This window comes from Acipenser ruthenus, chromosome 12 (assembly GCF_902713425.1).
Source record: "Acipenser ruthenus chromosome 12, fAciRut3.2 maternal haplotype, whole genome shotgun sequence".
Classification (NCBI taxonomy): Eukaryota; Metazoa; Chordata; class Actinopteri; order Acipenseriformes; family Acipenseridae; genus Acipenser; species Acipenser ruthenus.
In genome coordinates this window covers 24,831,821-24,853,371 of record NC_081200.1, presented here as the reverse complement: position 1 = coordinate 24,853,371, position 21,551 = coordinate 24,831,821, and the positions used below count along the sequence as shown (strand labels likewise).

General features: G+C 34.8%; 1 protein-coding gene across 1 annotated transcript in view; it reads right to left on the bottom strand.

Annotated features, from left to right (window-relative positions):
• Positions 1 to 3,641: 3,641 nt before the first annotated feature.
• LOC117417307 (adhesion G protein-coupled receptor L4-like) overlaps positions 3,642 to 21,551 on the bottom strand; it is a 47,680-nt gene continuing 29,770 nt past the window's right edge. Inside the window, exons 6-16 of the mRNA XM_034029358.3 lie at positions 20,029 to 20,208; positions 18,329 to 18,512; positions 17,307 to 17,423; positions 16,035 to 16,216; positions 15,504 to 15,680; positions 14,866 to 15,069; positions 14,052 to 14,272; positions 13,902 to 13,968; positions 9,750 to 9,841; positions 8,465 to 8,633; positions 3,642 to 7,403 (exon numbers count right to left, since the gene is read on the bottom strand). Coding sequence (XP_033885249.3) covers positions 7,341 to 7,403; positions 8,465 to 8,633; positions 9,750 to 9,841; positions 13,902 to 13,968; positions 14,052 to 14,272; positions 14,866 to 15,069; positions 15,504 to 15,680; positions 16,035 to 16,216; positions 17,307 to 17,423; positions 18,329 to 18,512; positions 20,029 to 20,208 — 1,656 coding nt within the window. The 3' untranslated portion in view covers positions 3,642 to 7,340. The remainder of the gene's footprint in view (positions 7,404 to 8,464; positions 8,634 to 9,749; positions 9,842 to 13,901; positions 13,969 to 14,051; positions 14,273 to 14,865; positions 15,070 to 15,503; positions 15,681 to 16,034; positions 16,217 to 17,306; positions 17,424 to 18,328; positions 18,513 to 20,028; positions 20,209 to 21,551) is intronic.

The following is a 21,551-nucleotide window of genomic DNA, read 5'->3' as shown; positions in this document are numbered from 1 at the left end:
CAGGGATGTGTGTGCAGGTTGTGGGGTGCAACATCCCCACAGTCAAAGTGTCAACCCCAGATAAATTGGTCAAATGTCAGGGGTGTAGAGCTGGGGGGTCAGCAGGGAGTGCCGCCCCCCCACTTCTCTTGGGCAGGGAGAGCACCGCTTCATGTGTAGAATATTGAACCGTTTTTCTTCTGTTGTTAATATATGGATATGTACATGTGTATAACCCATACAATTAAGCAAATAATACAATAAACGTAAGAAACCCTTGAGAGATAAATAATGAAAAAAGTTTGAATATAGCATGCCTGGTCTGGAACAACAGGTGTGAATAATGTAGAGATGTGAAGGGAACTTGTATCAACTGTGCTAAGGTGTCAGCGTTTTACAATTGGAGGCAATAATTGGAACAGTTTTTATTTTTAGACCCTTGTATCAGAAATCAAGTAGATAAAATAAGCTAAACATTTATTTAAAAGATAAAACTCAATCGCAACAAACAAATAAAGGCCTTACACATTTTTTGCAAACGGATGCACTTCTCATTATTCGCTCTTAAGCGGCTGCAATATGACAGTGAGACGAGCTGATTCTGGACCAAACCACTTAATATACGAGAAGAACATAAGAATATAAGAAGAACATAAGAAAGTTTACAAACGAGAGGAGGCCATTCAGTCCATCTTGCTCGTTTGGTTGTTAGTAGCTTATTGATCCCAGTATCTCATCAAGCAGCTTCTTGAAGGATCCCAGGGTGTCAGCTTCAACAACATTACTGGGTTGGTTCCTGACCCTCACAATTCTCTGTGTAAAAAAGTGCCTCCTATTTTCTGTTCTGAATGCCCCTTTATCTAATCTCCATCTGTGACCCCTGGTCCTTGTTTGTTTTTTCAGGTCAAAGAAGTCCCCTGGGTTGACATTGTCTATACCTTTTAGGATTTTGAATGTTTGAATCAGATCGCCGTGTAGTCTTCTTTGTTCAAGACTGAATAGATTCAATTCTTTTAGCCTGTCTGCATACGACATGCCTTTTAAACCCAGGATAATTCTGGTTGCTCTTCTTTGCACTCTTTCTAGAGCAGCAATATCCTTTTTGTAACGAGGTGACCAGAACTGAACACAATATTCTAGGTGAGGTCTTACTATGCATTGTAGAGTTTTAACATTACTTCCCTTGATTTAAATTCAACACTTCTCACAATATATCTAAGCATCTTGTTGGCCTTTTTTATAGCTTCCCCACATTGTCTAGATGAAGACATTTCTGAGTCAACATAAACTCCTAGGTCTTTTTCATAGTTCCCTTCTTCAATTTCAGTATCTCCCATATGATATTTATAATGCACATTTTTATTGCCTGCATGCAATACTTTACACTTTTCTCTATGAAATGTCATTTGCCATGTGTCTGCTGTTTTCCAGTCTGTCGGTACAACCCGTGTCAAGAGACTGTTGCATGATCTTGGTTAGCGGTTTGTAAATAACTTCTTTCATTTCTTTGAATACTATTGGGAGGATCTCATCTGGCCCAGGGGATTTGTTTATTTTAAGAGCTCCTAGTCCCTTTAACACTTCTGCCTCTGTTATGCTAAAGTTATTTAAAATTGGATAGGAACAGGTCGACATGTCGGGCATGTTGTCCGTGTCCTCCTTTGTAAAAACCTGTGAAAAGTAATCATTTAATATATTTGCTATTTTTTTTTCTTCATCTATGATTTTGCCATTTGTGTCTCTTAGACATTTATCCTCCTCTTTGAATGTTCTCTTGCTGTTATAATATTGGAAAAATATTCTGGAATTGGTTTTAGCCCCCTTAGCAATATTGATTTCTATCTCTCTCTTGGCCTTTCTAACTTCCTTTTTGACTTGTGTTTGCAGTTTCAAGTACTCTTTCTGTGTACTTTGTTTTTGGTCCCTTTTAAATGCTCTGTAAAGTGCCTTTTTATTAGATTTTTTTTTCTATTAAACCATTTTGGCCATTTTGTTTTAGATTTAGATTTGTCTACTTTTGGGATGTAATTGTTTTGCGCCTCTAGTACTACATTTTTAAAAAAACAGCCATCCTTTTTTTGTGGATGTTTTCTCTGTTTTACTCCAATCTACTTCTGTTAGTCTCTGTTTCATACCTTCATAGTTTGCTTTTCTAAAATTGTAAACCTTAGCTTTAGTCATTGGGTTTTAAAAAATATTTCATGTTGTGGTCTGAGTTTGCAATGGCTCTCTGACCTCTGTTTTAGTTATTCTGTCTTCATTATTTGAAAAGACTAAATCAAGGCATGCCTCCCCTCTAGTCGGTGCCTTGACAAATTGCATTAGGAAGCAGTCATTTGTCATTTCCACCATTTCAATTTCGTCCGTCGTGCCCCCCATCGGGTTTTCCCATTTTATATGGGGGAAGTTGAAATCCCCCATTAGTATGGCTTCTCCTTTTCTACACGCATTTTGAATGTTATTGTATAACAGATTATTTTGCTCAGCGTCTGAATTTGGCGGCCTGTAGCATGCTCCTATTATTATGCCCTTTTAATTTTTTGTGTCTATTATTCTGACCCATATTGATTCTGCATTGTTTTCTTTGTCCTGATTTAACACCTGGGCTTCAAGACTATTTCTTATGTATAGCGCTACCCCTCTGTCTCTTCTGTCCTGCCTGTCTTTCCTATATAGTGTGTACCCACTAATATTATATTTGTCTCCATCACTCTCAGACAACCAAGTTTCTGTAACACCTATCACATCGTAGTTACTTATTTGTGCAGTAGCTTCAAGTTCTAACATTTTGTTTCTGAGACTTCTAGCATTAAGATAAATACATTTAATAGTGGTCTTACCTGAGTTGTTGCCCTTGTTTTGATGTGGTCTCCCTTCTGTTTTTTTGTTTTCTCCCCCCTTCCTTTCTAGTTTGTAATTAATTGGTACACTTGTTAGTCCTTTCAAATAAATAACTACTAGTGATAAATTGCGGTTCTGTTGAGTGTATGGGGAAACGGGGACTGCAGGCAGCGTGGTAGGGTTGAGAGAGGGGGGTAGATAATTGCGACCCCTCACTTCTAAACATAGCACTACATCACTGTCAAATGTGACCCCACCATAATAATCATTTTTATGTATTAAATGATACAAGCAATAACACATGAAATGTACCATGGTTTTACAATGGGATTTTAAAATACAGTTTACAATTCCATTGTAAAACGATGATACATTTAAAAAATAGTTTTGTTTCTGTTTTATCCTCAAAGACTATTATATACAGGATAATAAAGCTTACAGTTCACTATGAGCCGGCACGGTAACCATTAGCAAGGGTTTTTGGATGATGTCATATTTTCTGGCCACACCCACTCTACAATACAATTACAATTATTGTATTTGAACTAAGCTCCAAAATATGCCACTTTGTTTTACCAGCGGAAATTAGAAGTGGAGACATTATAAAAGTAATGTACATTTACTGCTTTTATCTAAGATACGACCGTGGTCCTTTCTGGCACACAAGGTCTTTGTAAGATGGATGCTTGTAAAGCTGCATTGCCTATAGAGCAGGATTTTAAAAGGAATTGGTTACCAGGAACAGAGTAGGTTGCCATCTATCAGTAGGACTGTATTCCAGCTGTGTATGTTTGTTATTTGACAAAGAGGTAAAAAAGAACTTAACAATCAATTTGTTTTATTTACATGATAGTACATACAATCATTAAGCCTGAAATGTTCACAGACACTAAAAGGTATTATGCTTCCTCTTACAAACATGTGTGTTACCATGCTACTACCCATATTTAAAACAGTAAAGTACAAAACAAAGGCATTTGAGCTTTTAGGTGAAACAGATAATTATTTACAATATATAACCATGAGGAATACAGGTTTTGTACATGGTATCTGCATTTTATATTACATTTTATAATATTACTTTTGAGACAAACAGTATTCAAAACTGGCATAAAAAAGTCTACTACAGAAAACACTATCTACTATTCAATAACATCTCAGAAAATGCTGTGGTGTATTTGATTGATTTAAAAGTCAGCGATACAAGAGGTGAATAATATTGAAATGAAAACCAGCATGATACATAGGCTGGTGAAGCTACCAGATACAGGAACGCCTCAGAGTAGACACAGATGGAACTCTTCAAAGAATAAAAATAAGGCTCTTTGTTGTTAGGCATGCAGGTCCAGCGTGCCTAACAACAAACATTAACAGAACATAAACAACCAATCACAGAATATACACACACACAAAGAGAACATGCAGTAGTCACGCCCCCCTGCTCGCGCCACAGTTCTGACTGAGGTCTCAGCTGTCAATCTCACGCGCAGGAACACCCACAGAGTGTGAGCGAAGCGGAGTGAGCCAATTGTATATGGAGCGGTTTTATTTTTGTTAAATATATGTTAAAAAAGGTGACTAATACAGATGTAGTCACTTTACAGCATTTCCCATCATGCCTGTGCATGGTGACCACTCATTTTCCAGTTTCAAACCACAATTAGGCACTTTTATGTTTTGCAGACTTGAGAATTGGATTTTTTTAAAATGCTTTTATTTTTCTTTTATATTCAATATGATTGACATGGCACTTTATAATTCATTATGATCAGGGTTAGACTCCTACAGAAAATAGTAAGTGGACTCTATAGGTTTAACCCAGGGGTGTCAAACTCCAGTCTTCGAGGGCCGCAGGGTCTTCTGGTTTTCATTCCAACTTAAGCTCTCAATTAACATAATTGATCTAATTATTTGTTAAATTGGAAATATTTCATATTTTTCAAGCTCTTTTACAGTTGATGATTTAAATGCACTTGATTCAAGGTACACGACCTATGAAACACTTTGAGACCTGGAGAGCAGTGTTAAATGTGTCCAATAATAATAATCAAATAATTAGACCAATTAAGTAATTGAGAGCTCCAGTGGAACGAAAACCAGAAGACACTGCGGCCCTCCAGGAACTGAGTTTGACACCCCTGGTTTAACCAATGCTGAGCAATGGTGCACATTTTCCTCCCCGCAAGGGGTTTTGTGACCCCAGGCCCCAGTGAGGTTCAGGGCCAGTGAAGTCAATTTTACACCTAAAAGGATGAAGACATTAATCTATAGATATTATTTGGGGAGCCAGGTCCATGAAAAATCATGCTGTTAGTTGGATGGTAAAATCTTTATTTGCATTTAAATAATTATATTATGTGGAGATTTGAACTAAGTTTTAGACTACCAATAATCAGTATAATAATTAGAATTAATAGTGGAGCATATGCTGTCACTGTTGGGTTAATTTTCTATGGAAGGTTCCCAGCCCAGAATAAAGGAAAAGAGACTCTCACTCTTTAAACTAGGGGGGCTATCCTTGCCTGTTCTTGAGAAATATTATTTGACTGCAAGGCTATTGGTGCAATACTGCATTTAAAAAAATGTTAATGCGGGATGTACCCACCACAGGAAACCATTTGGGAAAATAATCTGACTATTCACATCTCCTGGTCCCCACAAAAATTGTTTAAACATTTAAAATACATTGTATTTTGCATACACTAAATGTCTGGTATAATGTTTACATTTTTTTAGGATTAGACAATAATTTAAAACAGGAGAACAAGGATATTTCATCCACAAAATAGAAAGTATGGCATCAACACACTGCAGGACATCTCAGGATGGCACGCTGTTATCCTTTGACAGGCACAGTCAAGCACAATACAATAGCAAAGGCACTCAGTTCTTTCAAGTCCTCAGAATGACCACAATATAGCCTACACACTAATAGCATACATACAACTGAATAAATATTATTGCTGCATGTCAGGCCAGATAGAATTTAAAACACAAAATAAAACATGATTAACATGTTTAAAGAGGATCAGAGCAGTGCGGCTGGAAACATATTAATACTATTAGAATGTCTTCATGTAAACTAATTGGTTTTTAACAAATCGAGGGGGTTTCTGCCTTAAAATTCGATGTTTTACATTCAATTTAAAAAACACTGGCTTAAAACGTAAAAAAGAACAAAATGTCTACAAAGTGAGTTGCTTTGAGCTCTCTATGAGATATTTGGATACAAACAGTATAAAGCTAATTTGATACGAATCATATGCAAAGTTTGAAATGTACGCATTTTTTCATTATCAAACAATAATAATGAGAAAGCGTCTTTGAATTCAATTAGATAACTTCTCTGAGCACTTTATGTTGGCTTTTTTCTTTGCTGGTAATAGCTGGGGATATATATATATATATTTTACTTTTAGTATTAGTATTCCTTTCTGAATGTACATTACATCTTTTCATCTGCAATCGGCAAGTGAGCAGAACTGTCACCGCTTCGCTCCGTCCACATTCTCTGAACACAACACAGACGCTTGATGTTAAAATACTGTATATTGTCTTTAACCCAGGATTTGCATATCACAGTAGAGTAGAAGTGAGTAAACTCTGTATACCTTTTATGAGAAGTTGGTAAACGAAATATTTCCCAAACTCAAAGTGGGTAAACCCCGTTTACCTGCGTATACCCTTGACTACACCACTGCTTCGGTAAGTACTTAAACCCTTGAAACCAATTTAAAGTCGACCATGCAGAAAATACACATTGGGATAACAAGCCAATGCTAAATTCCAAAACAGAGAATTATACCTTCAGTAGCCAAGCCAAACTTAATTGAATTAAACATGCTGTAATGTGACAGAAAACACTACTCAAACATATGGACAGTATAAGCCATACACAGTACTAGTACCTGTCACATAAAGTTGTATAAAAGTAGGGATAATAGTTATTACAAATATGATGATAAATACGTCTCTGTGTCAGAAGTTTACTCTTTTTATTCTGATATCACTGCCCAGCTTTTCATTGAAACCAGTGTAAATCTGCAATTCTGAATGATTATGTGATGAAACAGCAGGCATATTTACAGATATCAAACTATACGGTGGTTTCAGTTATTTTCAAACAAACCAAACGATCTAATTCAAATACTAGTTATGTTGCACCGCAGATTTAATTTAAATTAAATTAATAGGAACCAACACAACAGTTGCCTGATCATTACGATATAATCTTTGCTACATAATGACATAATGCTAACTTTAAAAGTAATCAGTCTGAAAATATTTAGTTCCAGTATGTCTCCCCCTTAAATTAAAGTCTGCAAAGTTTCGTGTTACACCATACCGTGGAAATAGTAAAGAATAAAATGAATGGGGATTGCAGCACTCTGACAGCCTTAAGCATTACAACATCCATATTGTTGTCCAAGTCCTTGATTTAATCCAACACAATGAGCGATCTTTCCATGTACAGTAGTTTCCATTGCTTTTTTTTTATTTTATTTTTTTGTTCTTTTTTTTTATCTAAGGCACTCAAAACAGCAAGGCACATTTTTAAACAATCGGTAGTATTCTTCTTGGATCTGTAAAGGAAGAAAGATATTGTTACAAAACAGCTTCAAAGAAAATCTTAAATGATTTGATAGTGCTTGGATATATCAAATGTTCCACTGCAATCATTTGTAACTTCAAAAAGCTCAATCAGAATTCTAAGGTAAAACTTAGAAGTCAAGTAAACTAATGGTTTGGCTAGTGTCTTTTTCAGTGTTAACATGGTGTTAATTCCACAGGGGCAATCCATTGTGCAATGACTGAATATACCCACATTTCATAAAAATTCGGAGTTTTGAGCCAAAAGGAGAGCTTGTCGATTCTTTGCCTATTCATTAATTGAAAAGGACAGCTCACATTGACCAGGATTAGAAAAAAAGATTAGTATTATCAGGAGGAACTGTACGGTTTTACTTTTTAAACCTGAGTTTGATAGGACAGTGACATGCCGCATCTGTTTTACATTACAGGATATTGCATTCATCAAGTTATAAAGTTGGCTTGGTTCTGCTTTAAAAAGGTGCAATGATTTTCTCAACAACACACTATTTTTCAGTGTCTCAGGTGGGATTAGAAGTCAGGATATCTTGGCTCCACATCATCAGCTCTAACCACTGGAAAATATTACCTCCCACTGTCCAGGACAGAAGCCATGATATTGAATATTTTAATTATTAACACAGCATCTCAGAATATCAGACACAGTATTTTTCCACATTTTGTTCAAAGAATGCTAACCACACCCTGTCAGCTTTGGTGAACTTCTCAGTGCAGTTAACATTCAAGAAATATAAATGTGAATAAAATGTATAATGGAAATCTGGGGTAGAATAACACATAACAATGTGGCAACCCAGCACTGGGGAGGCAAGCCATCATTTGGCTTTATTACTCATAGCCATATGGGACACTTCTGAAACATGGGACACTTAAACTACTTGTATTTCAACTTGAATCAATGTTATATTTTACATTTTAGGTTACTATATGGTGTGCAAGTAATTATGCTCAAAATGCTATTCACAATTTTAGTTCCAGATATTTTTTTACACTGATTTATCTACTCAACACAAGTTGCCAAAAAAACGATTACCTTTCTGGATAACACACAGAGAAATATAAAGATGAACATCCCTTGAAATGCATTTGAGATTGTGAAGAGATAAGCCGTAATCGCTGAGTCGTGGACAACATGCAGGACGCCAAACGTCCAGGTAGCACCGAGAAGAAAGAGAAGGGCCAGGGCGCCACGTGCACAGGACCTGAAAGATTTGAAACATCATTCTCTATTATTTACCATCATGCATTTGTGCTATTTAAATACCAACATAAAATATATCGGCCCAATTTTCATCTGTGCTACGCTGATAAAGCACAGCTTATTGAAGCTTATTTAAGTCAGGCATGACAAATTTTATAGTAATTCCTGGCTGCAATATCACTTTTTGTGATATAAAATAACACAGTACTGTATATCATGTGTAGGGTGTCTATTATAATAAAATATATCATTTTGCACAGTTTAAGCAGACAGAACCTGTTATACTTTAAGAGACCTATAAGATGCATTGCCTTCAAACCGCAGTAGCCCTTGGCTTTTCATCGGAAGTGCACAGATACCAGATGAGATGAATTGAGGATTACACTGACCCCAGGTAATAGAACACAAGTGTGCAATATAATGGGAACCTGCCTCTTTACACAAGACAACTGCACTTTTCAACATAGTTCCAATTTATTATCACTCAGTCATTGAGCTCAAATTGGAACTTAAACAACTGCATAAATACAAGTTAAAGCTTTAAATTTCACTTCAGTAGCTTTTTTTATTTTTATATTTCCCTTACAATTGTATGGTGTTTTGGATCATTTTGACTGGTTCTAGATTATGTTGTTCCAAATAAAAATGCTAATAACCGAATATTGGAACAACAGAACCACACTGAATGATTACAAACACTGTAAAATATTAAAGGAAATGTACAAAATAAATAAATACATTTACATTTAAAGCAACTTGCTCTTTATATAGAATAAATTGCAATCCAAAACATATATACTGTATACTGCGGACCTTATTCACAGTGATTTAACTGTGTTATTTATAGACTGTTTTAAGTCTTTTTTTTTTTTTTTTTTTTTTTTTTTTATAAATGAATGTCGCTGCTGTTTTTTTTTTGCAAATACATAACCTACCAAGCTTATGAAAATTAATATGTTAGACAGGAATCTAGATCCCTTCACTGCTAAATTATTTCTCAGTGTTATAAATTACATTACTTTCATGTGTAGTTGACTTTATATAGTTTCAGTCGAATGAAACTGGGAATTTTAATTATTTTTCACCAAAAAATATCTAATTCTTTATTTTAACTTACCTTATATTTTCATAGCAACTAACTTCAGTTTTTTTCACAGCTGTATGGCGAAATACTTTGTAAATAATCACTCCAAACGCCAACAGATTAACCTGCAATATTGCATGAATAATATTAAAATCTCCAAAACTTGAAATGTATTCTAGAAAAAAAAAAGACCCTTATCAACCTAAAAGATGCAGTGACTATCACAGGAATATATTTAAATAAATCAACCAAGACGTGTGATGTTACTTTTAAGTGTCAGGATAATTACAATGTCTTAAAGAGCATATGTTATTTTTCTCACTCTGAATGATGTTTTAAAACTAGAACATTCTGTGTTGTGCTTTAGTTGTCTTTTCCTTTTTGAATAATAATATAGTTTAGAAAATGTGCTCAATATGTTTTCTCCTTACCTTTTTATGACGTTTGTAATCATTCTATGGACTGGTGTTATTACTCAAATGCTGTGTTTTCTTTATTTTTGATAAGTCTGATCTAGCCATACACAGCTGAATACTAGATGCCATTGGCTCTTCTATACTGACACTTTCACTCATATAGCCTTGGTTGCATACAGTCTGCCTTTGGCAGATAATTACTGTAGAACTGAAGAGCAGCTCCTGAACTCATGTGAAGTCATCCCAGAAAACACATTCTTTGAGTCATTGCAATAAGAATCACTCAGAATTACTGCAAATCTCAAAAGATAAGGGGGACAGACAAAAAACAACTTACAAAAACATTTTGTAACTTTAATACTTCAAACTGAAAAACAAACAACTTGAATGAACTTAAGATACTGTAAGTTATATTGCAACATACTTTTACGGCATGTTATATGTGCTGTCTTACCCATTGTGACTGAAACAGAACTGCAAAGGGAGATGCAGCTTTTTTATATTACACCCATTAATCACTTATGAGGGACAGACACTTTATTGCCATTTGTGAGCTACAGATAGCAGGCACTTCTAATTTAAAATATATATGAAACAGCATACTGTACCTGATCTGAATTCCCCAAACTATTCACCATTTCCTTCTGACAGGAAATAATGGGTGATGAACGTTTTTATTGAACTAAAATATCACAGGAACGGGTTTGATGGATTTCCCTTTGTTTGATTTATGAGTCAAATCATATGTGTTCCATTTTAAAATGGATATGTATGCCTATAAATTCTGTAAAAAAAACAGCTGCTGAATTGTAAAAGTAATTTACAGCTAAAACAGGAAGTGTCAAATGTGCAATATGCAATTTGTTTTGATGCACACATTAATATAATGGAGTTGAAATGTGAAGGTTTTGGTCTTCAGTTGATTCTTTATACAGAATGTTTGTGTTCCAAAAGTAAGTTGTAGTTTGTAAAACACAAAGCACAATACAGTAGTCTCTGGGTAAGAGAACACCCCTCGGGAAGCAAGCAAAGTGTTCACTTAGCCGAAGTGTTCTCTAAGACAGAGTTGACCACCAGACACAATATGAATCAATAAATAAATACATATTTATTACTTGTCATGATGCACGTGCATCAACATATGAAATAAACAGAATAAGTAAGATAAAAGCAATAGGCAAGTGAATGTTAATAATCTAAAATAATAAAGTAACAGACAAACTAACATTAATAAACTAACTGTCAAATGAAATTAACACAGCACCCCGACACACATTAATAAATGCAGAAACAGCTCTAGATTCATTATAAATACATTTATAGGAGAAACATTTAACAAAATGATGAGGTGCACTTGTGGAAATCAGAATACAAAATGAGAAAATTAAGCAATCAGTGTGCCTCAAGACACTCTTGCGATAAGTCACTTTTGAAAAGATTGAATAAACCATTTGAAGTTTGATGATGATGAGTTATCAGCTTACAAAACCATACTGTATTGGTGCCAAACAGGTGTTTTTTGGGAAAAATCGGTTTCACTGCAAGGTTGACTTCTTAGCCGAAGTGTTCTCTTAAGAGGTGTACTTCAAACTAGAAAACACTTCTAGATCACATACATTAATAATGCATTTTGCATTCATCCAGGTTTGAAGGTCTTTATTCCATTAATCTCAGCCTGAATCAGAGATTCTCTAAATAGTTTGTGAAGTCAACCCACCAAAGGCAAAACTTTTCTATGCTTCTCAAACATTAGGGTACATTAACTTACACCAATTTTAAGTCAATGACTAGAAAACTTGCAGCCCTATTGAGAACAAAACAGACGTTATTTTCTGCTAACCGTATGGAGACTGTATAACCCAACACATCAGCTTGGGTTCAATACTGCCAATTCCGATTCAATTAATGCCATCTGTGCTAGGTATTATTGCTTAATTATCACATAGGTACCGGCAGTTTATTAATAATAATAATAATAATAATAATAATAATAATAATAATAATAATAATAATAATGTCTTTATCTTTATATATAGCACCTTTCATAGTGGACCACCATCATAAAGCGCTTATAGAGGTAGGCTGTGAACTGTGCATTATATGCAGAGTCAGTTACAATAGGACATTCATTTCACATCTCATCCACAGGATGGAAACGCCTCTAATGTCAAAATCTGGATAACCTAATAGTCAAAGCAATGATCAATAGAATATTTTAAAATTTTACAATGGATTCATGCAGCATGTCTAGATGTCAATGAGCTACCCGCCCTTGAAGGACCAAGTCCAGCCCTCCATGTGTCTGCTTGCCCAGTCAGAAAGGTCAGCTGCAGCATGGTGAGGTGAGCCCCTGTCGTTTTTGCCTCCCTAACCTGCGGGAGTGCCAGAGCCGATATGAAGAGCAGCAATAGCTGCAAACATGCACTTTATGACTCACCCTTGTGCCCTTTCCCAGATTATGCTTTTGCTTATTATTTTTAGCAGGGTCGCCGAGAGCCGTCATGGGCCCCGGGGAAGGATTGGTATGTCCCCCTCCTCCTCCCCCTCCCCATGGTACTACATTCATCCGACTTTGTAGTATACTGTAGTCTAAACCAAGCTTCTAAACCAACCAAGCAATGATACTTGCAATCTTAGCAGTGTCTGAGGAAGATCATTCAACCGATACAGTATTTTAATAATGGGTTTGAAGGAAACTGTCAACAACGCCTAGAAGTTTCAATATCTCAATTAAAATCTGCAGCAGGATAGTTTGCTTTTTCTCAAAGTAGTTGTGTTTAAGTTATTTACAGTATTACAACTTTTTTTTTAGGTAAGTGGATAAATATTTTTTTTGTCCAAACTCCACATGTAATTGTCATTAATCGGAAGCTTACTTAACATCAAATAACATACGTTTTTAGCATAAACTACATTTTAATGGTGTTGCTATACACTATTTTATTTATCCCGTGCCAAAAATAAACCACTCATCTCTGCTCTTAACTAATAGCCTGTATCTGGTAAATGTATTTGTATTTTAAGCAATATAACCGATCATTCTCTAATTGTGTTTACCACCAGCTGAAGAAAGTACTTTATTTATTTTACACGATACAATTTTTCTAACAAACTGCTGCACCACATTGATTTGAGCAAATTATAGATCTTAATAATAGAATAATTCATACTGTGGTATATATTGTGCAACTTTAGGGTTCTTTTAAAGTTTTTAAAAGTCTTTAAAAAAATACATAAAATTGCTATGCCTTTTTTCAGCTTTTTGGTGTAGTAAAATATGAAATGCGAAAGTTCAAATCATTGTGTGAAAGGAAGTGTTTGACAGTGCCTGGATACACAATCATTACACAACAGAAGCACATCGGCTCGGTGTGCAGTACAGGAGGTTTTCTTTTTAATGTGGTGGTGGGAACGCAAACGGTCTTGTGCAGGGCTAGTTGTTTTAAAACATTTTATATATATATATATTAAAAACAAACAAAAAAAAAAACTTCCCCTTTCAACAGGGCCCCCCTTCAGGGTGTTGGGCCCCCTTCGAGTCGTTGGGCCCCGGGGAAATTTCCCCATCCTCCCCGCCCTCTCGGTGGGCCTGATTTTTAGGTCAATGTAACTCAAGGCCCAATTGGAAGGAATAAAACAATTGTACAGGTCTAAAACTGTGTGTATAAAACAAGTATAAAAATATGAGTAAGCATGCCGTGTTTGTTTTTTTTTTTTTTTACATAAGGTGGTAAAAGCAATACAATGAAAAACAGCATACTAATCTTACCAGGATAATTAAGCATGCTGGTCCTATAAAACACCATATAAAGTTGTTCTCTGTGCTTAGCCAACACCTGTAAAATAAATTGTTGCATTTTAGTCAGGTATTTTTTAAAGTAATTTTTCTTTTCTTTTTTTTTTTAATTTCTGAACTTACACATTATTGGTGCCATAATATTTGTAACCCATGGTTACAGAAAATGTAACCACCACCGCAGGACTCCCATAGCCAAAAATGTAAAAGTTTCGGTGCAGGAAACCTTTTTTATATATAACCCCAACGACAATCAGGTAAAGATGGATCCCCTCAATACACATCCAGGCAAAAGCAGATAGGAAGAAATAATGTAACAGTCCAGCAATGATGGAACAGAGAAGCTGGAGAATAAAAAAAGAGACAATACATAATGTTGGGATAATTAATGCTATTCAAGCAAGTGGCTTTAAAATTACATCGCTTACTTATTTCTGGGAATTAAAAGAAACATTTAAAACATGTGTAATTGCAGTTTTTTTTAAAAATTATTCTATTAACAGATACTTTTTGTTGTGTAGTGACTTGAAGATTTGAAGTCTCTTTTTGATAAGATTTTAATGATCCATAAACTAGTGTTATCAATATCTTTTTCATATTTTCAGTATTTAATCTTGATTCAGGATTTAGAGATGTTTCAAGTAAAACTCTATACATAAAAAAAAAAAAATAATAATAATAATAATAATAATAATAATAATAATAATAATAATAATAATAACATTGTACTGTTGCTTTCTGCTCCCTAGTCACTTCCTGTTAAATAATGGGATTATTGTTACTCAGACTTCAACCAAGTGGGCCGTGCTGAACCCAAAAGCATGTAAAAATAGGTTGCCATACAGAGGTAATATTTCACACATCTACTGTAAATAGAAATGACAGTATACATTCCTCCAGTAAGCAATAACATGTGTACCATGGTACCAATACTTACTTTATTACTGTTCATATTTATTCCAACCAGAAATATGAATTCAGCCAAGAACAGACTGCAGCATAGATTTTTGTGAATTGTGGTCCTGGTGCTCTGAATTTCACCGAAGAACCAAAATGTAAATATGCACATAGACAGACAGATCAGAGATATTATTATTCCCAGCTGAGTGATTCTTGTAAGGATGTTGTAGTGAGCCTTCAACTGCCAAAACAAGTTACAATAATGTATGAAGGGAGTCGTGGTACTGTACATACTGATGCTCAACTTTCTAGTATTACAGACAGTCTGATCATGGGCTTCTGGCTTAGATTCATTATTATTATTCACCCTAATTTATATGAACTATCAAGGGTGTTTATTTACACTTGCCAGTATACATTTTTAAAATAATAAAAAGTGAATATGAAGATAAATACAGAAAGTTCAGTTGTGTCATAAGGTCATTGTTTTCTATAGTTTGTCTTAAACCTCTTTCATCGGGATTCCTTGATCTCCTGTGATACAATGATACTGTACAGTTTGGATAAACAAACATTAAGAAAAATTGGATCAACTGGTCCTAAATCAATATTTAATATGTTTATGTGGATATTATTTTACCAGCTTTAACTACTTATTGTATTATATATACTTACATCAGACTCCCCTGATGACATAAGAATGGCAAAATGCGTCAGGTGATTACACTTGCATCCAGTATGGGAAGTATTGAAGTGAGTGCGTTCACAGCCTTCTGTGGACCAATGACCCTTCATATTGTCTACAGAGTACCTCCAAAAGGCACACTTTGTTTCAATGTCTTGACTCACTGGCTGTATAAAGAGAAAGTTTATTTGGTATCTTTCTTTAGTGCTGCTCAAACTAATCATTCACTTGACACAGTAAATTTGTTCTGCTATTCAGTCATTTATTTAGGTGAATGAATAATGCTCCAAAACAACAACAACAACAACAAAAGGGAAATGTAAATCACGTTTGAGAAACTAATCACTGTAAAGAATGTGTCAAAATTCCAGTACTGTGTTTACAGACCGTGCAAGGAACATATAACACAATGTTTAGGTTCATGTGTAATAGTCGTTCTTTAGTACAAGATCTTTACCTGAAACTGTTTTAAGGTAACCATTCCTATTTCATTGTGATAATTATGGATTGACTGTTCTTACCCTCACATGTTTAAGAGTAAAAGTTACTCGGTCAAGCTGGTAGATTTTGGGAGGGATTGTGTTTATAGCGCCTGCTATAACCTGTGAGTTTAGAGTGAAGTCATCCATTTCTTCAGAGATGTCATTTGGTTTAAGGAGAAAACCAATGCTATCGTAGCGGAGAAAAACAATAGCAACGCTACCTAATAAAAGAAAAAAGAAAAAAAAAATTGTGTTTTCATTTAAATAAAGCATTTTTTAAGTAATCACCAGCATATTCAATTCAATTCAATCCTTTATTTAACCAGGTAAAGACACTGAGAACAAGTTCTCTTTTAAAATGCCGACCTGGCCAAGAGGCAACATAAATACAACGTACAACAATACATAGACAGTTATAAACATTACAGCAATACGAAATCAATTAAAAAAAATAAATAAAAAAATAAAATCTTTGTCTGCTCTGACAAGCACATGAAACAGGGAACAAAGCTTCAAGTCTAGAAAAGAAAGCACCCTCTGAGATAAAACCAGGGAGTTTAAGCCTAGATTGTAACTCATTCCAATCGTGAGCAGCTGCATATTGGAATGAGTTACGCCCAACAGCAGTAAAAACACGACGGACAATTAAACTAATCAAATTGCTAAATCGAAGGTTGTAACAGAGACCGATATAGTCAACAATTTGCTTAAATAGAGGGGTGATTTCCCGATTAGGGTTTTATAAATGAGTCTGTACAAATGACATAGCCGACGTGTTTGCAGTGAGGGCCAGCCAACCAAAGTGTAGAGATCACAGTGATGAGAGCGGTAGGGAGCACCAGTGACAAATCTTATTGCAGAATGATATAAAGCATCAAGCTTCCTAAGGACAACATTAGAAGCAGCTTTATAAATGACATCTCCATAATCTAAAATGGGTAGTACAGACATCTGTACCAATAAATACTTAGCTGGCCGTGTGAAGCATGATTTATTTCAGTAAAGAAAGCCGAGTCTAGCTCGAACTTTCAATTGTAGTTTAATGATATGTGGTTTAAAAGTAAGTGCACTGTCTAGCTAAATACCAAGATATTTATAAACTTCCACTTGCTCAAGGTCAACCTTACAAAAGGTACCAGTTTTGCAGCCTTGCTCAAGAACTGCAGGATTGGTAACATTTGCACGTCTCCTATTAAATAACATACAGTATTCACAATATCACAAGTATTATCTGCCAAAGAAATGAAGAAGCTTTATCTGTCTTTGTCATCCTTTTTATTGTCAGTAAGGAAAAGAGTTCAAGCTACTCACCATTAGAACCAACTGTTTTGTTTTGTTTTGGTATAATCCTTATAACATCCCCTTCTATATAAGCATGTGGATGAACATGGTTTATTTGGTGTGAATCAAAGGTGTATAGTTTAAGATCTGCAAAACAAGAAAAAAAACCCCAAGTAAAACAAATGTATTTGTTATACGTGTATCACTATTGGCAGTTAATGCCTCATGTCTAATATATGGTATTGTTGCAAATGTCATTGTCCTCTGACCATGTCGCAGCATTTCTTTGTGAATTAAACAGTTTTTACAGTACCGTAGTGACGTATTACCCAAAGGCACAATGCAATATAGCATTCAAACAGCAAAATTAATCAGACAACATTTCCATCTGAGGGGACTGAAATTACTATTGGAGGAAACCCCCATTGGTTGATAACCCAGTCTTATTGATAAACTAATAAAACAGACAATATTATTGACAGTCCTCTTCTTTGGGTTCTATTGCTTAAATTCCCTCCTGTCAGTGGTCAGTGAGATCATGTTGGCTACTTCAAATCTACTTACCTTTAACCAAAAAAAATCTATTAATTCATAATTAATTTTGTTATTAAAAATTAATAAACGCACAGTGCCTACTGTATGAAAAGTTTCACAAATATTAAACTGCATATGTCAAAACAGACTTAAAAAAACACTTTAAATAATGCATGTGAATAAGCCTTTATATTTTCAAGCCCATGGATTACCTGAGGTAAAGCAATCTAAAAAGTAGGTTTAATACCTAAAATGGATTATAGATTCCCCCAAGGATTTTCCAGCACTATAAAGTATCCAGGGAAATACTTCTCAATCCAGGGAGGGAGGAGGATGGGTCAGGTCAGTTACTGGTGCTGTCACTACTCAATACCCTTTAAGTTGACAGCCAAAATGTTTACTTTTGGATGTGTCCCTGGAGAAAGTATTTGCCCAGCTACATATATTATTTAGGACTTATGATTTCCCATGCCGAATAGAAACAGCAATGTAACTATATATACTGGCTGTTTCTCTACCTATGTCACTTGCATTGACTTCCATCTGTGTGTTCTTCTGGAAGTTGTGAGAAATGCTCAGAGTCGCCTGTTCCACAGTGTGAAGCAGCTTTGTAACACTTTTCTTCCTGTCTTCCTGATCTAGCTGATTCCAAACCTCAAGTTCATCCTTTTCGACAAGGTTGTTTACAGTGTTTACAAATGTCTGTAAATAAATAAATAAATAAATAAATAAATAAATAAATATACAGTATATACACAATTAAAGTGTGTAAAACTTCAATATTTAACCAAATTAAACCAAAACATCACCTGTGATTATTATTAGTCTAAATCAACCTCAGTCATACTGTATACATAAATAATGTTTTGAAAGAGAAACATACAATTTGGTGATTAAAAAGAATGAAATAACTGCCACTTTTCTTGTTATTACCACTTTAATAATAATAATAATAATAATAATAATAATAATAATAATAATAATAATAATATGGAATAAAGTACACCCAGCTGTACATTATTGTGTTAGAATGATGAATTTCTCTAGTTTCTATGTCTTTCAGAGTTACATTTTTAATTCTCTCAGGGTTTTTTTTTCACTCTTGATGAATTTTCTTGCTGTTCAATACTTTTTTGAGTTACATTTTTAAGTCACAGATGATGAGTCATAAATGAACTGCGGAATACATTCCTCAAGCTTTCTCTGGAGCATTTGCCAGGGAAAAAAAAAAAAAATCTTATAAGGATCATAGTGTATCCAGAACAATGTTGGTTTTCTGTTCCAACAATATGCCACTCATTTCGATCAGAGCCCATGCGTTACTGCCCTGGGGATCCAGATACACAGCAATGTTCTTTCACCTGGCGAACATCCCAGAGTAAAAAGGGGAAAAAAGTAATCCCCTATGATGTATAAAAATATCAAAGCAGTACCTCCTAAATATCAGGGTCTATTACATTTCATATACTACTACTATACGACTACGACTACTACGACGACTAATAATAATAATAATAATAATAATAATAATAATAATAATAATAATAATAATAATAATAATAATAATAATAATAATCTACACCCACCTGTGCATATTAGGCTATAATTGTATTGTAATTCTAATTCTGGTGAAACGTAAATCACGAGAGCGCAAGCAACATTTTTTTTATTGACTTTTTGGGGGGGAGGGGGGGTAAGTGGGCTGTGTGGACAAACTACACATAGCTTTATTGGAGGGTGGAGCTGGATGATTTCCTCGTCACTCGAGCCTCTGCTTTCTACACTGCCTAACATCCCACTGAGAGCATATTGCTGAGGTCATTTCTCGTTAAATGTATGTTGCTTGTTGTTAATTTGCGTTAGTCTGCTCTTCCACAAATTTCTCCCTGTCTTCTGTGGATAAAACTTTCAATCTGTAGGCAATTGTTGTTAGTTTTGGTACTGACAGTGTTTTACTGTGTTCATGCACTGGTAGTAGGGGTTTTATTTGATTTTATTTGTTTTAATTGAGGTTAACAGTTTTATTATCAACCTAATTATACATAGGCAATCTTATTGTACACAGGTCTGCACCACAACCGTGTAAAATAAGACAGCAAACAGCTACGGAGAGGAAATGATAATTCACCATGTATAATAATAATAATAATAATAATAATAATAATAATAATAATAATAATAATAGTACACTGCAAAACAATCATTAATAAAAGCTTACTTTGATGGTAGTATTGGTAAGAGCATCCTTGTCAGTGACAGTGTCATTCATAACACTTAATGACGACACTGACTGTGATAGGACCTCAACATAGGAAATCATATCAACAGGTGACAGCTCCCCTGAAGTCTGTTTCCTTATCTCTTCCAGCAGATACAGTGGTTCTTTAATGCTGCTGATCTACAGACATAAAAAAGAAGTCTCAGTAAGTCTAACATGTAATGAATAAATGAAGTAAAACAGTTTTCCTGCTGAAGGAGGTTTTCCTCTTATCCCATCTAAAAAGGCATTACAAATAGCAAGCTAGAGAGACTATCAGATTATAAATAATAGTTTTAGCCTGGGCCTGTACTCTTGGGAACTGCAATACATTCAATTGTACCAACATTATCATATTAATGAAATATTATATACAATATTCTGTAAATAACCATTATAATTGGGAGAACCAACGACAAGTGAGACCATCTCATTTAGCTGTCAAATGATGACCTTTGTTATTGACAGAGTAAACCAATCACCAATCTCTATATTTGAAATACATTCTCCTGGCTTTCAATGTGAAAGCGGTCTAGATTAAAGGTTAGGATCAAGGTTTACATAGTTTTGCAACTAATTCTCTAGCAAGATTTTTTAAGTTTAATTGGTCCCATGGTAACAAAATAAAAGATTTATAAAGCACAATTTTCATATTAGAACAATATAAAACAATGCTGTCCTCAGTTTGAGAAGCAGGGAGACAGAGAACGTAATCGGTCTGGAAAACATCTTAATATTGAGTTTTCCTGTAATACATATAGATAGTATTAAATTATTTAAGACTTTTGGTCGACACGGTATTGATCCTGTTACGAGGGAATGGCGAAGACACTGGAATGGCAAAGCTTGCTAGTACACAGTTCCACTGTCCTGTACTCTATGATTTATATTGGACTTGATGGAATGACCAAGCATTAACAAATGACCTATCAAGGATCAATATTTTCCTTGCAGTTGTAAGTGAATTGCGAATATGTTTCTTCATGGGCAGTTAATGGGTAAACACCAATGATCCAATATTTTATTTTACCTTTAGGGTGTTATATCATTAATGTACTTTCTACAAAATAAATTGGATTTTTGATCAAAACTTGATCAGCATATTAATACTTATGTCATGTTTCTTTATATGGACAGACTAGCTAAATGTAAGATATATTTATCAATGTCAGTCGCTGGAATAGTCTAAATTGGAAAGGCAATACCTTAGTTAAACAGACGGAAAAACAAAATGGCCTTCAGCTTGGGACATTTAATACCACAAGACAGCCCTTACCACACAGTAAAGTGTTCTTTGGGTTCTATTGCTTAATTAGTCATGTATTGGTTAAATAGCAAGATAAACAAGCAACACAACCTGTGTCTACTTCAAGCATCATTTCTCCCATTTGAACACTTGATGGAGCTTTTTAAATCTCTACATTTATGTGCCTCATTGTCAGTCTAGAGAACTATGCATGACAGCCACGTTTAAAGAGCATTCA